General features: G+C 35.6%; 1 protein-coding gene across 4 annotated transcripts in view; it reads right to left on the reverse strand.

Moving 5' to 3' along the window:
* Positions 1–14,631, reverse strand: part of fam172a (family with sequence similarity 172 member A) — a 259,551-nt gene that overhangs the window by 135,798 nt on the left and 109,122 nt on the right. For all 4 annotated transcript variants that reach the window (XM_051656599.1, XM_051656618.1, XM_051656590.1 and 1 more), the window contains exon 7: positions 8,005–8,220. In XM_051656599.1, coding sequence (XP_051512559.1) covers positions 8,005–8,220 — 216 coding nt within the window. The remainder of the gene's footprint in view (positions 1–8,004; positions 8,221–14,631) is intronic.

Here is a 14,631-nt window from a genome sequence, read left to right on the forward strand (position 1 = left end):
AATCTCCTGCCTAATATTGTGTAGGTCCCCCTGGTGTCGCCGAAAAAGTGCCAACCCGCATCTCAAAATAGCATTCTGAGATGCTATTCTTCTCACCACCATTGTACAGAGTGGTTATCTGAGTTACCGTAGACTCTGTCAGTTTGAACCAGTCTGGCCATTCTCTGTTGACCTCTCTCATCAACAAGGCGTTTCCATCCGCAGAACTGCCCCTCACTGGATGTTTTTTGTTTGTGGCACCATTCTGAGTAAATTCTAGAGACTGTTGTGTGTGAAAGTCCCAGGAGATCAGCAGTTACAGAAATACTCAAACCAGCCCATTTGGCACCAACAATCATCCAAGCAATTATCTAATCAGCCAATCATGTGGCAGCAGTGCAGTGCATAAAATCAATATGGGTCAGGAGCTTCAGTTAATGTTCACATCAACCATCAGAATCAAAAAAAAAAAAAAATGTATCTCAGTGATTTGGACCGTGGCATGATTGCTGGTGCCATATGGGCTGGTTTGAGTATTTCTGTAACTGTTGATCTCCTGGGATCTCCACAACAGTCTCTAGAATTTGCAACATTCGGAGTAAAAAACAAAACAAAAAAAAAAACAACATCCAGTGAGCGGCAGTTCTGTGGATGGAAATGCCTTATTGATGAGAGAGGTCAACAGAGAATGGCCAGACTGGTTCGAACTGACAAAGTCTACGGTAACTGTTTGGTGCTGTTTGGTGGCACAAGGGGGACCTACACAATATTATGCAGGTGGTTTTAATGTTGTAGCTGATCGGTATATCTATATATCTATATCTATATATATCTATATATATATATATATATATATCTATATATCTATCTATCTATATATACAATAAAGTACAAATGTTCCATGTAGTCTCATAATTAATAGTCATTACTCGAGCCTAAATTAATAACATGTAGGGCAAGCATCACTGAGTATAACATAGTGTCATGACAACTCGTTATAATTTGTACAAGATGACAACATTTTAATATTTTGTAAAACTTGGCTCATATCAAAATGTATTAATTTTCAATAGAACTTAGTCACAATACAAGCATCAGATACAATACAGGCATAACATTATTTTTTTTTTTTTTTAAAAGAGGAAACATCTGTGAAGATAGTTGGTTACACATTCCTATTTATTCATGCAATACAAAATTACTGAAGTATTTCAATTACCAGTAATACGCTTCGCTTATTCCAAATAGGCTTACAGTGAAGGAGGGACCCTTCTATGGATCTAGGGAACAGGATATCTTTGAAGGGTGGGCTCTTTTTACTTTGGTCATTATGGTCATTACACTGAGGAATCCTATTAACCACATAGCAATATTGCCACCCAGGTAACAACCCATAACACCCTGACACTGTGGATGTGACGACACACTTTTTCTTATAAAAAAAAACAAAAAAAAAAACTACTTTAATATGTTTTTCATATTGATATGCTGTATAATATTAGTTGACAGATATCCTACCACATAAGTCCAATGTACAAAAGTTAAGCACAAAATAAATAAACACACACACACACAGACCCCCCCCCACACACACTTTAAACATCTGATAACCACATAACCTGTGATTTTGACCTCTGCTTTGGTCATACCACTGGTTCAGAAGTTTAATTTAGCCACATTCGTTCCCCACGCTTGTCTTTGCAATGTGGGTTATGTGGAAGGTCTTCTAGGCTAAAGTTCACATATACACCGAGGACCTCCAGAAGTGTCCCTGAACTACGCAAATACTGACTGAGGCTGATACAAGCTGAGCAAGAATACAAGTGACATGTATTCATGACATCTCCGGCTTTGCAGGGCCATATCTAATCGACATGTAGGTTAGGGATGTACGAGCCAGGCACTGGGAAACAGTACATCTCCAAAACACTGATTCCTCTCGTCCTCAGGGGAACGTGAGAGAGAAGACGAGGGATAAATAATGGATGCTGTTCCTGTGGAGACAAAGGACGTCTTAGAGGTACACAAAGTAGAAACCCCAGCCACAACCCCTTGAACTCATGCCGATGACTTCATATCAATAACCTCATTGGTGCAACTTCCAGGATTCTGGAGAGACTTTGGGGACAATGCAAAAGGCTTCCTCTTATAATTGCTTTACAATAGCAATTTTTGTTTTACAATAGCAATATGTTTTTTTTTGTTTTTTTTTTAAGACATACAGTGGCCTTAAAAAGTATTTGGAAGTATTGGTTAAATGTCTGGATGTTGATGCAATAAGATATAAAATATCAAACTAAAAATATGCCACATGCAAACAAATGATGCTACACATTTTCTTAAAACTATATTAACTTTTAGCTAACTGTTTTCAAGTTGATTTTTAATGAATGTATGAAGTCAGTCCTCTCAAATTCACACAAGTGCCTTAGCAGATTAACAACAGATGCACTGTAAACTCTAATGCTCAAAATAATTTATTATTTTGAGTAGGTAAAAATGTAATCATGCAAATTAGTTCAAATAAATTAACCTTGATTTTTATTTAGAACTTTCACTTTCGAGTAAAAAAAAAAAAAAAAAAAAAAGACACCTTTTAAGGAAACTGAATTGTTTTATTGTTTTGAGTTTAATTAACTAGTTTCTTTAAAATTCACAGGAACTTAAATTTTACTGAAACTGGAAATGGGGATTTCTAATTACCAGCATGCTTTGCATTGCACTTGACAGGGAGAGTAAATGTTAAAATTAAGTGTTATATAATGTGTCTTTGTGTGAGATGAATGTAAAGGGGAAACTTGTTAATGTTTTGTTGAGTTTCAGTTTTTGGGAGTTACCATTATGGTGATTAGTGGAGTTTAAGCTTAGGTTGAGGACAGTTACAATTTAAGATTGTTCTACAGTATATATTTTTTTTTACTTGTTGAGAAATTGCTATGCAAATCAAGCATAGTGTTTCCAAGTAGCATGCACTCAGCATGCTTTTATTCACTGTACTAGTTAGGTTCCTTCTGCTTATAGTATTTAAGCTGAACTTACACTGTAAATTTATGTTCAGCCGAAGAGTTACATTTAAAGATAAGTGCCATTTAAAATGTATGATTTAGCTTACTCAATATTTCAAGCTAAGAGCAATTATCATGCATGTGTAGCACAAAATCTGAAAGTTCTATTAACTAAACTTGTGAGTTTATTAACAAAAAAATAAAAATAATAATGTTGTTACTGACTGCCTCATGTTTTCTGTGTTCTGCTAGCTTATTAGGGTTAACAGTGTGAAGTTTGTCATATTAGCTATGCACAGCTAACGTCTGACAACCAGAAAGTGTATTACTGTTATATAGTAATATTACTATTTTTTTTCTTTAAAAAAAAAAAAAACAATTATTTTGTGACAAGTTTTGCTTGACAATTGTGCATGTGCTATATTTTGAATATATATATATATATATATATATATATATATATATATATATATATATATATATATATATAGTTGTTTTGATATTTTGTTGTATAATGCAAAGACATTCATCCATTTTTAAGTGTGGCTTAAGTGTCCAAATACTTAAATATTTAATCCAAATACTTTTACAGCCACTGCATCTATTTGTCCTTGGTTCTGACTTTATATATTTGGAGAAACATTTATTTTGCATACTACAAGACACATTTGTCACAAAAAATGGTTTTAAATCACAATGTGTTGGTTGTGCTGGTTTGAGTCCGAATATTTTTATCATGACTTTATGAAGGCCATCCTTGTATTGCTCTGCATTATTTTCCAGCTATAACACACCTGACACCAAATGCCAATTTCATGGTATTCAAGAGAGGCAGCACTGTGTGTTGCAAAACAATGTGTAAGCAGAGGCCTAATGTCAATGGATGTTTGATTTTTCTCGTGTTAGGTCATAGTGTACATGATGTATGAAAGAGACGGAGAGAAGCACTGTGCTCAAGCGTTCAATAAACTCATACCATCTCCAGAAGGATCAGAAACTTAAAATTCTTCAGGCACTTAAGAAAAGAATAAGCGAAGAGATGTAGAGAGCACAAAGAGAAAAGAAAAACACCTCCCACAAGCTGCTGCTTCTGAATGTTTTACGAAGAGCTCTCCCTTTCTCTCTTGCTCTGAACATTTTACAAAAAAAATAAAAAAGCAACAATAAGAAATGTGAGTGAAAAAAAAAAAGTGTTAGGAGAAGGATTCTAGTCATTTACAAAAATAAGTGGGTGCTTTAGAGAAAGGCTGAACGGACTGGGGTTTTTGTCCACTTGCTCTTTTCCCCTTGGGGCTGGGGCCCTAAGCCGGGTCTGCTCAGGCCTGAATGAAATCTTTGGAAGCTTCTTAAGCTCTGAATGTGGGTTTTGTTCTTGCTATTCCTCCGCTTGGCTGACAGAAAATAGGTAACTGGATTAGGCTTCAAATTCAGAGTAAAGTGAACTCCCAAAAAAAGTTTGTATGCCACCCCCACTATTTCGGCCCCCCGGTTCTCATGTCCACCCCTCTTCTTGTGCGTCTGCAAATGTGGGCTGCAGTGACTGTGATATGTAAGAGTGCTGGGAGATTAGGCAGGGCTGGGGGCTTCCAACCCGAGGGGGGCGAAAAAGTAAGAGTGCTAAAGGCAGTTAAGGGCTCCTTAATGGGGGTAAGGAAGTGTATTAATCAACTCAGCACGACCAAAGCCCGGAGCTGCAGGGCCCGGCCGGAGCACCGTGCAGGTGGTCTGGTACTCTACGGGGAGTCAAGGAGGGGAGGAGAGGAGGTTCAGCTGTGTACAATACCACTATAAAAGATTAAAAAGTTTGGGAGAATGAGACTCGGTGTGACCCGCCTCCTACTCTAGGAGCTGAGAGGATGGGTGGAGAGGAGGCGAAAACACACACAAATATAGACACACACACACGCATATGTACCTGCACATTAATGCAATCTGAATTTTGTAAGAATGAGCAGGAACAAATTAGTAAAAAAAAAAAAAAAAAAATGCATTCTACAACACATAAGTAATCTGATTGGACATAATGTCCTTATGCACCACCAAATAATGACATCTGTGTGGTTATACCATATGAGTACAGGCAGAAGTTCAGTGTTTGCTGTTATGAATGGCTAGCATTTTTCACACCAGCGAAAGCATGTATGTGTGTGCGCTTTGCAGGACCATAACCACCATATACATTGATGGGGACATGTCAGCCCTCCAATATTTAGAATAGTGATCAATCAACATAACTTAAACTTTTACATTTAGCTACCCACCTAATTACATCCATGGTGATTAGTACATGTTTGTAACAGTGTTAGGAAGTAACCAACAGTAGCAACGCTACTAACTTAACTAAATTTTTCAGTAGCGTGACAGTAGCTCAGCTATTTTCACAACAGTGTAGCATTTTCAGTAACAAGCAACATTTCCAATGAGTAGCACTGTTGTGTCACAAAACGCTATATTTGTCATATTGTATTGCAAACGCAGCAATTAAGACGAGGGAGTGATCAAACATGCTCACCTAAAATGTTCACTCTGTCATATGTACCGCTGGGAAATCCAAATAATTTCAGTGAATGTGTTCTTTCGGAGAGTTCATGTAAATGAACCAGTTAAAATAAACAATTCATTATATTTAGCATTGGGAATTCAGTTTAGTAAATTGCTTCATTCAGACACTTCATGTAAATGAACTAGTTCACATAATGTAAATGACTGACTAATTCAATTGAGCTTTAAAGGGACTTTGCCCTCTTTTTAAAATTGAAATTTTGTTGCATATTTAGTTAACTGGAATATATAGTCAATTGCTGCTGTTTATCACTATATTTCAAACAATATCTTCTTATGGAATTCCTGGTGAACAACTACATAACCCATGGTCCAGCAGAGAAAGGTTCACCAATCGGAAACGCAACCAACATAGCCCGTGAAATGAGCCCAGGAGCGACCGCCCACTCCAATGACACACTGTGAATAACACAACCGTCTCCCTTCACCCTTAATCTACTTATATATTTGTAAATATTGGAATATTTTGCAATAAACGTAAAATATATTGCTTCAAAACTTATAGTCAACAACCTAAAATCAATAGTTTTATATATTCCCGTTGTTTATTATTTAATTACATCATTCACAATGCTTCAAGGGATTGTAATTTGTGCCCTCGGAAAAAAACGGTAAATACATAGTGTTGTACCTTTGTCTTTTTGTCCGATTTTCAAATACTTTTTTGAACTCAAAACGAAGTTTATGTTGTGATTCACCTTGGAGCTGGTTGCTTTGGTTCATGGCTTGCAACTCTTTTAAGGAGGATTTTATGAAAAGCCTATGCAAAAAATGTATGGGAAAAATACTTCTGGAATCTGGAATTGTGCTCCATTGGATATCCTATGCACTAACCCTAACCCAAACCCTAACCTTATGCTTAAAAGAAAACTTTTTGCACATATATATATATATATATATATATATATATATATATATATATATATATATATATATATATATTTAGCTAACTTTTGAAGAAGTATTTACACACACACTCGTCCTTGTGTTGGTGCAGCTCACTCCTGTCCGGGGCTGCATAATACAGTGTGTGGAAAGCCGGCAAACGTCAGATTGCAGAAAACAGCAAGGCCATCCGGCAGAACTAAACTAGTCTAACGATCTCACACTGCAAAGATTCAGGAGGAGAGAGCGAGCAAGAGTTGCAAAGACTCCTCATTATATGAATCCTAAACTATCCCAGCTGAAATATTTATTAAGACATTAATATGGATTCCTACAGTGCATTCCTCTTTCCTCCTTCCATATGTGATGTGGGTCCACACACTGTTTATCTGTCTCTTACTCATAAACACACACCAGCACATGAAGATATCAGTAGTGTTGAGCTCTTATAGATATTGACAGTGAGTTGTTCCCTTATACACAGCAGCCTGGAGAACAACTTCCTATTCACCACACCAACACTGATGAAACGCCTCAGAAATGGACGAGGTGTTTAAATCTCAGATTCACACTCACTGATGGCTAGTTCATATATGTTTTCCCCTTACTGTGTGTGTGTGTGTGTGTCTGTGTGTGTGTGTTGATAAAAAAATAAATAAAAATAAAAAACTTCATCTGGGCAACACTACAGATTTCTTCCCTGGACTAAATGTATTATGGAATGATAGGTGTCAGAGTTAATTTACTGCAATTAGAAGAGGGTAATTAAGATCATTTGTTTACAAAGAAAGGGGAAGAATGAGGTATGATGGTTTTAAAGCTGACTTACTTTATAGTGCAGATAATTATATCTCATCCTGCAGTGTGTGTGTGTGTGTGTGTGTGTGTGTGTGTGTGAAGGTAGCCTCAGAAGTGTGTTGACAGCTCACACACCGCTAGTGAGTCAACGGCGGTAAATGACAGCACAAGAAGTGTGACATGTCTCACACACACAGGCTGATATGTGACGTGGCCGTCAAATGGTGATAAAACAAAGCACTAACATTCTGCAGACAATTTCCAACCGATGTTTCCTTGTTTCATCCATTCACCTTGTGGTTTTGAAAAGATGTATTTGATTAAGCATGTATTTGTGGTGTGTACACTGTACACACATGCAAGTTTGTGGCAGATTGAGTGTTGCACTGTATGTGTGCACAATAAGACTATGAATATGTGTAGCTCAAGTGTAGTATCTATCTATCTGAATGTCCCACACCCAAAAATTATTGTCTCAATATGAAATATGTCAAAAAAGGAAAGAAAACCATGTTCGTTACATGATTCCATGGGGCATTTAAAGAGAGAGAGAAAAATTAGAGTATCAAGACTATGTGACTCATTGGATCACGGCCTAACCCTCCATACACACACAGACACACACACACAGACACACACACACACACTAAATCTGACCGCACATGTGTGGCCCTTTCGCTCAGCTGCCTTAAACCCCCTCTCACCCTCTGTTTCACCCCACATGTCTCTCTCTCTCTCTCTCTTTCATACCCATCATCTTCCCTCCACCACTCACTCGTATCGGGATGTGCTCTGTCTCCTGCTCCCTCTGTGGATTGCGATACTTCTCATATAAGTCCTTCTTTTTCTTGCTGTCCCTCTCTTCCTTCCTCTCTCTCTTTTCAGCCGGCTCATCGGAGGTGTCTGGGGATGGATTCTTGGATGGATCCGGAATCTTCTCCACCTCCAGAGAGTTCTCGTTGGGGTTCAGCACAATCACCCCGTAGCCCTCCTGAGAGACACAAAAACACAAACAAACGAATAAACAAATGAACAGCAGTGCTGTTTCTCATTGTACTTGAGTTACCAAAACAAACCGGCCCCTCATAATAAAGCAAGGTGTCCAGGGAGAGGCATATATGCCAGCGCTGTGAGTCACGCCATTGTGCGGCATGAAGTAGAGGAGTGAACTGTTGGGAGAGGGATTAGAGCCAGCGCTCAATGAAGAACTGAGGTCAGTGTTGCTTTCATGTGTGCTTGAATCCAGCTTCAGTTAGGGATAGTGTGCTGACTATGAGCATAAAGAGGAATACGATTACTGTGATACATTTCTAAATGAATAAAAAATTGTTAATAGATTGTGGAGTAAATTTAAAATAAAATAAAAATAATAATTTCACCACGTTTCAAAAGACAAAACATTCAAATTGGTAATTGTTGTAAAGTTTTACATTTATTTATTTTTTACATTTCTTATGCTATATCTGATGACATTATACAGATGAGAATTGAAACAAATTGTGTTATGCATTTTAGTGGCATTGGCAGTTTCAGTTTGTGTCAAAACTGTGTTTTGTTAGGTTTTATTTTTTGTGAAGAAAATTTTGGTTGCTTATTAACAAGATAATCTAACATAAAAACTGAATCAAAAACATTATCAGCTTTTAAATGAGTATGTTGAATTATAATTAAATTGTCAAATTTTGAATATGTCAAAACATGAAATTGAAATAAACTACATAGAAAATCATACAAATAAAATGTGCATATTTATCATCTAAACCTCTATGGCATAAGTGTCTCCCAGGAATAATAAAGTGTCCATTTGGAGAGCAGACATGTTCTGCTGCCCAGCTCAAAAATTTCTGCACAATGCACTCCAGACTCCCATCAAACATAATCACGAAACCAAATCGAAGTTTCTTCCAGACTGCTCGAGGTGAATTTTGACCCATGAGCATAATGAAAAATCCTTCATGCCAATGGCAAAACTAAACTAAACTTTTTTTTTTTTATCCTGTAACAAGTGCTTAAAAAGCTGACTTCGTAAATAATTAGGGCTAAAAATAAATAAATAAATAAATAAACAAACATATTTTTAAACATGCAATTAAAACAAATAACTTTTTAACCAGCATCACAACAATAATATGCTTTACTGTTTATTGAAACATAAGAAAATTATTTAAAGAATATAAATTACAGCAACATTTTTGCTACAATGTAAATGTTTCTTTGTATACATTACTGCTTGTACCACATATAACACAAAACGTATTATGACTAAACTATTCAACGAGAATCTCTCATAGAAAATGTAAACACAATTCATTTTTATTATTATTATTATTATTATTATTATTATTTTTCCCACCAACAGAAGGACTTTAAATAATTTGCATAGCAGCAACAACAGAAAAACAAAGTTTTAATTTCCAAAACAGCTACAGTAATTAAAAATTAAACTTCTGTCGATAACTAACAATTATAATTATTTCTTATGATGAACTACAAAGCAAGCACTTTCACAATCTAATCAATACAAACGAGCTCTCGCCAGCCTTCTACTAATATGTCTAATAACTAAAATAACAAACCTAATATAACACTATTAGCTGCTCATTTAAACTTTCAACAAATTTTCAAATCATCACTCAATTTAGAGTAAATGTAAAACAAATTGAAAATGTGTGCATATTAAACATTCAACAAAAAAACACATTGGATAGTTAAATTATAAAACTATAGCCAATGTAATTAATTTATGTTGAACTTTGAATCATTTACTGATAAAGTAAACATAATTTTCTTTGAAAAACCAGTCATGTGGTGTGCAAAAGTAGTTGTGGTGTAGATGAGAGTTAGTTTGAACCGACCAGACAAGGGTTTGAATTTGTAGTTATTTGTTCCTGTCTGACAGTCTAATGTCACATAATTGATGTGGGTCAGCTTTTAGTGTGGTGTTGTGGTTAGACTGTGTGGTAAGACAGGCTGAGTGGAGCTCGGTGCCACTGCCCACTGGTGGCAGGTTTGGATAAATGACCGAGAAAGAGACAGAGCCTTGGTGAGACCAACAAACTCTCCCCTGCGCTTTTTACTTCTTTTGTTTTAAAAAAAAAAAAAAAATAAATAAAAATGTGTTTGATAGTAGAGGTTATAGAGTTAATCTGCATAAATGGCTAGTCACATAGGAGTGGACTAAACTCAGACTGAGCAAAGTTTTGAATGCTGATGGGTTAGACAAGTTCACGCAGTCCCACTGGTCTCATATTTACTGCAATGTTCAGACATCTTGTTTGCAATAAACTCTAATTAGGCTTTCATGACATTTTTTTGTGAAATCTAATATGCTTCTTTAAACCACCACTTTACAAATAGATTCATACATTTTTAGTAAAAAATATCTTACAATGGTAATACTTCATTACCTTCCTACATAAACAAGTGATGTGTGTAGTTTTTAAACATACATTTAAACCAATTAAAAAAAAAATAAAAAAAAACACACATCTTGAATAATTATTATTGTTATTTTTATTAGGCTTAGGTTTTAGGCACCGTTTATGTGTAAATGCAACGGCGCATTTGTTGTGGTATTGACACTCAACCCGCATCTATTTTCTGTCTAAATCATTTGGATAAATGTGGTAAAAGATGGTCAAACAGACCCAAGAAAAAAACTATCTATTACAATTCAGTGAGTAAATAAATACAAGAAAAACACCAAATGTAATTCAGCATGCAAACATTACAATGAAATCAATGTTGGTAAGATTTTGAGTAGCGCACATTCTAACAATGCAAGTCTATGGAAATAGTCAGACTTAATTTGCTTAGATTTTGTTAAAGCAGATATATCTCAAAAAGTAAAAAAAAAAAAAAAAAAAAAAATGATCTAAAAAAAGCTCTAAAAAAGCTTGAAAGCAGTCTGTAGGTTTAGCAGTTTGAGCTGAATTAATTGCAGACATTTGTGAAGAATTAAAAGAGAAGGAATTTCAAAACAGTACTGTACGGCAAGCACTGTAATAATAAATATAATCAATAACAATAGTGACAATGGATCAGTATCAGCCTGGATAAGTGGTGTACATATATGTGTGTGTGTGTGTGTGTGTGTGTGTATGTATATATATAGATATATATATAGATATATATTAGGGATGTCAATCGATTAAAACGTTTAATCAAATTAATTACATGGTGTTAATCGCAATTAATCGAATATAAAAATATTTGCTGAGAAAGCCCCTCAAATAACAATAATTAAATATATAATGAAATAATTATACATAGTTATCTTTAAATATTTAAAAAATATATATATATATATATATATATATATATATATATATATATATATATATATTCAGATAATTAAAATGCATTACATTCTTATGGCAGAAGAGGTAAGCACTGATAAGACAATACAAAAAGCGGCTTTAAAATACAATGTATTGTTTATTACCATATTATGGAACATAGGCCAATCATTAGCATACAGTTCACAGCAATCCATTTTGCAAGTGAATTTGTCAATCAGTTCGAGATTTATTATGAGGGTTTGTTTAAGGACCCGTCAGCTTGTGTAGCGCCTCGGGTGCGTTGCGTCATAAACATACAATTTTTAGGTCGCTGTGTCATGTTAAATATAGTTTAATACTTAGAAGAACACATTTTGAGATCCCTTAGTTCAGGTTTGCGCTCCATCAAGTGTTTTGAACGCAAGAACGTGATGCATGTTCGTGTTGTACTGTCTGATGAAGCTTTGTTTTGTTCACTGTATAAACTACGCGTTGCCCATTCAGCTGAAGTTTCGCTTACTGCCCACTGGAGTAAACAGGTGGTACTACAAGCTTGCATTTCTCATGAATCTTCCTTATTACGGTTCGGGGACATTGCGATTAATTAAATAATTTTTTTCAACGCATTATTTTTAATAAAATTAAAAAGCCCTAATCATTGGTAATTAAAATACAATTATATTCAAAACGTATTTTGATTACTGAAGAGATTACTTTGCATTTTATTGTCATTTGTTTCATTTAATATTTAGTCCTTTCAGATGGAAAACATTTATACATATAAATTATGTGATCCAAAGTGCATTTGAACAGCGGTGAAACACTTTCTTATGATGTGTTACATTCATACGAGCAGACAGAGAAGTACGTTTGAAGTAAGTTTGAAGCACAAGAAATAGAAATAAACCTTGTGTAAATTGTCAGCTTTACGCTAAGCTAAAATGCTATTTCTAGCCATTTTACATGCACATGTTACCAGGCACATCATATTTTTATTTTTTTTCAAGAAAATTCACGTTGGATCATAATTTCTTTTTTTTTTTCTAGTAAGACCTTTGAAATTAGGGCAAAAATCATATTCTTGATAATACATTTTTGTATTGTTTTCCTGTAAAAATATCTAAAATTCCTTAAAACAAGATCAATTTGATTTATCTTGTTTTAGAAACAACACTGCATATGATATTTAGGTTTTTCAGAGAATGTATTTTTAACATGTGTATTTTGTCTTAATGTACTGGCAGAGTTTTTATAGTCAAAACAAGTGAAAAAATCTACCAGTGCTGAAGAAGTAATCCAAAGTATTTAGAATACATTACTAACCTTGAGTAATCTAATGGAATACGTTACAAATTACATTTTACAGCATGTATTCTGTAATCTGTAGTGGAATATTTAAAAAGTAACCCTCCCAACACTGTGTGTGTGTGTGTGTATATATATCTATATATATATATATATATATATATATATATTATGATGATGAATTTCAGTCTTAAGGATACACTAGTTACTGACAAATGACAAGCCTCAATGGGCAGGCTTTTCTGATGCTATGTTTAGTGCTGGAACTTCGTAATCTAGTGTGTCTTGTTATCTATAGAGACTCTAAAGCCTCTCTCTGTCTGTTAACGACATGTTCTTCATATCCCGGACTCTTCCCATGCCCTCCTGCCCTGGCAAGCACCTCCTTGAGTGGCAGTGGCAACGGGGTCTGGCCCCTAGGCCCAGCGGTCAGCGCAGGTCACAGTGGCCCCTCACTGGGGCTCAGACCCCCATAACCCGCCACTGGACTCCCTCTTTAGTGCTCTTTTGTCTGACTGTCTCAGAAAAGCAGACTTCTTGCACGTAATACAACAATGGCTTGATTTCTTAGAGCTGTGACTGACACCACTGCGACAATTATCTGAATTTTTATCAGTGTTGTTTAAAGTATATAACAAAACATCTCACCTTTTTAGAGCCTACTTTGGTAATGTATAGAGCTTGCAATTAAAGAACCAGCACCAATTTGTATCCTGCCAAACAAATGGTATAAAACACTGGCCACCATTAAAACATTGAGCTAACTTCATATTTGCATATTTACACATATAAACACACATCGAACAAGGGTTGGAAATTAACTAGAGTTCAGGTCAAAAATGGCACCAAAAGCGACAAAAATGTCTCAGTGAATTCTATTGTTTATTATTTATTATCCTACATTTGATGTTTAATATATTTTATAATATTCTATTTTAGCCCTATCAAGTTTAGACACTGTATTTCAATTAATGTTAATCTAAATTAACTAAATTAAATTTCTTCCTTACATAAAGCTTTCTAATAACAAAAATCACCATTAAGATATCATAAAAGTGTGTTAAGAGCTCAGACAATTTGGTTTGAAGATGTATAACTGTGAAGTACAGCAATGATGTTGTGTCCCTTAAATCACCCGTTCTCAATCTATTTCAAGTCAGACTGGCTGAAATGAGACGTTGGTAATAATACTGCACCTTTAGCTCAGCTTTGACGGACAGCCCGGTGTTTTATCTATTTGCGGCCCTTTGGCTTTGAAGTGCGAGTCTCTCGCTCTTTTTGTCTCTCTTGCTCTCTCTCTGATGAAGTATATACTGCTTTGGGCCAGGCGCTGAGAACAACACTTGACAGATACAAAGCGTGCATGATAGCAGTCAGGAGTGAATGTGTTTGTGCATGTGCCAGATAAAAATGCATCCAATCGCACAGGAGTTGACGTATACCATGGCACACCAACCTGTATTAAGGACTTACAATAAGAAAGCATGTTAACGTGTAAAAATGCACGTGTGTGCGATCAAAGTGGGAGGTATTGAGCTGCTCTGTGTTAAAAGCAATGGACAGAGTCTCCATTACAGCACGGCCTTGGCCTGGCCCACTGTGTCTCTGTGTCCTCTCCTCTGATTGGCTCTCCTCTGTGAAAATGCCCAAGGCAGAGGAGTATAGCCAATCAGAGAGGCAGAGAGATCAAGGATGCTACATGCTGATTGGTGGAGGGAACAGATGATCTGAGGAGAGCTCAGTGCGACCAGCACATATTTCCACACATATATACACACACACAACCAAATACTCACAGAGACGCAAATAAAAAAAAA

Source organism: Myxocyprinus asiaticus, chromosome 3 (genome assembly GCF_019703515.2).
Source record: "Myxocyprinus asiaticus isolate MX2 ecotype Aquarium Trade chromosome 3, UBuf_Myxa_2, whole genome shotgun sequence".
Lineage (NCBI taxonomy): Eukaryota > Metazoa > Chordata > Actinopteri > Cypriniformes > Catostomidae > Myxocyprinus > Myxocyprinus asiaticus.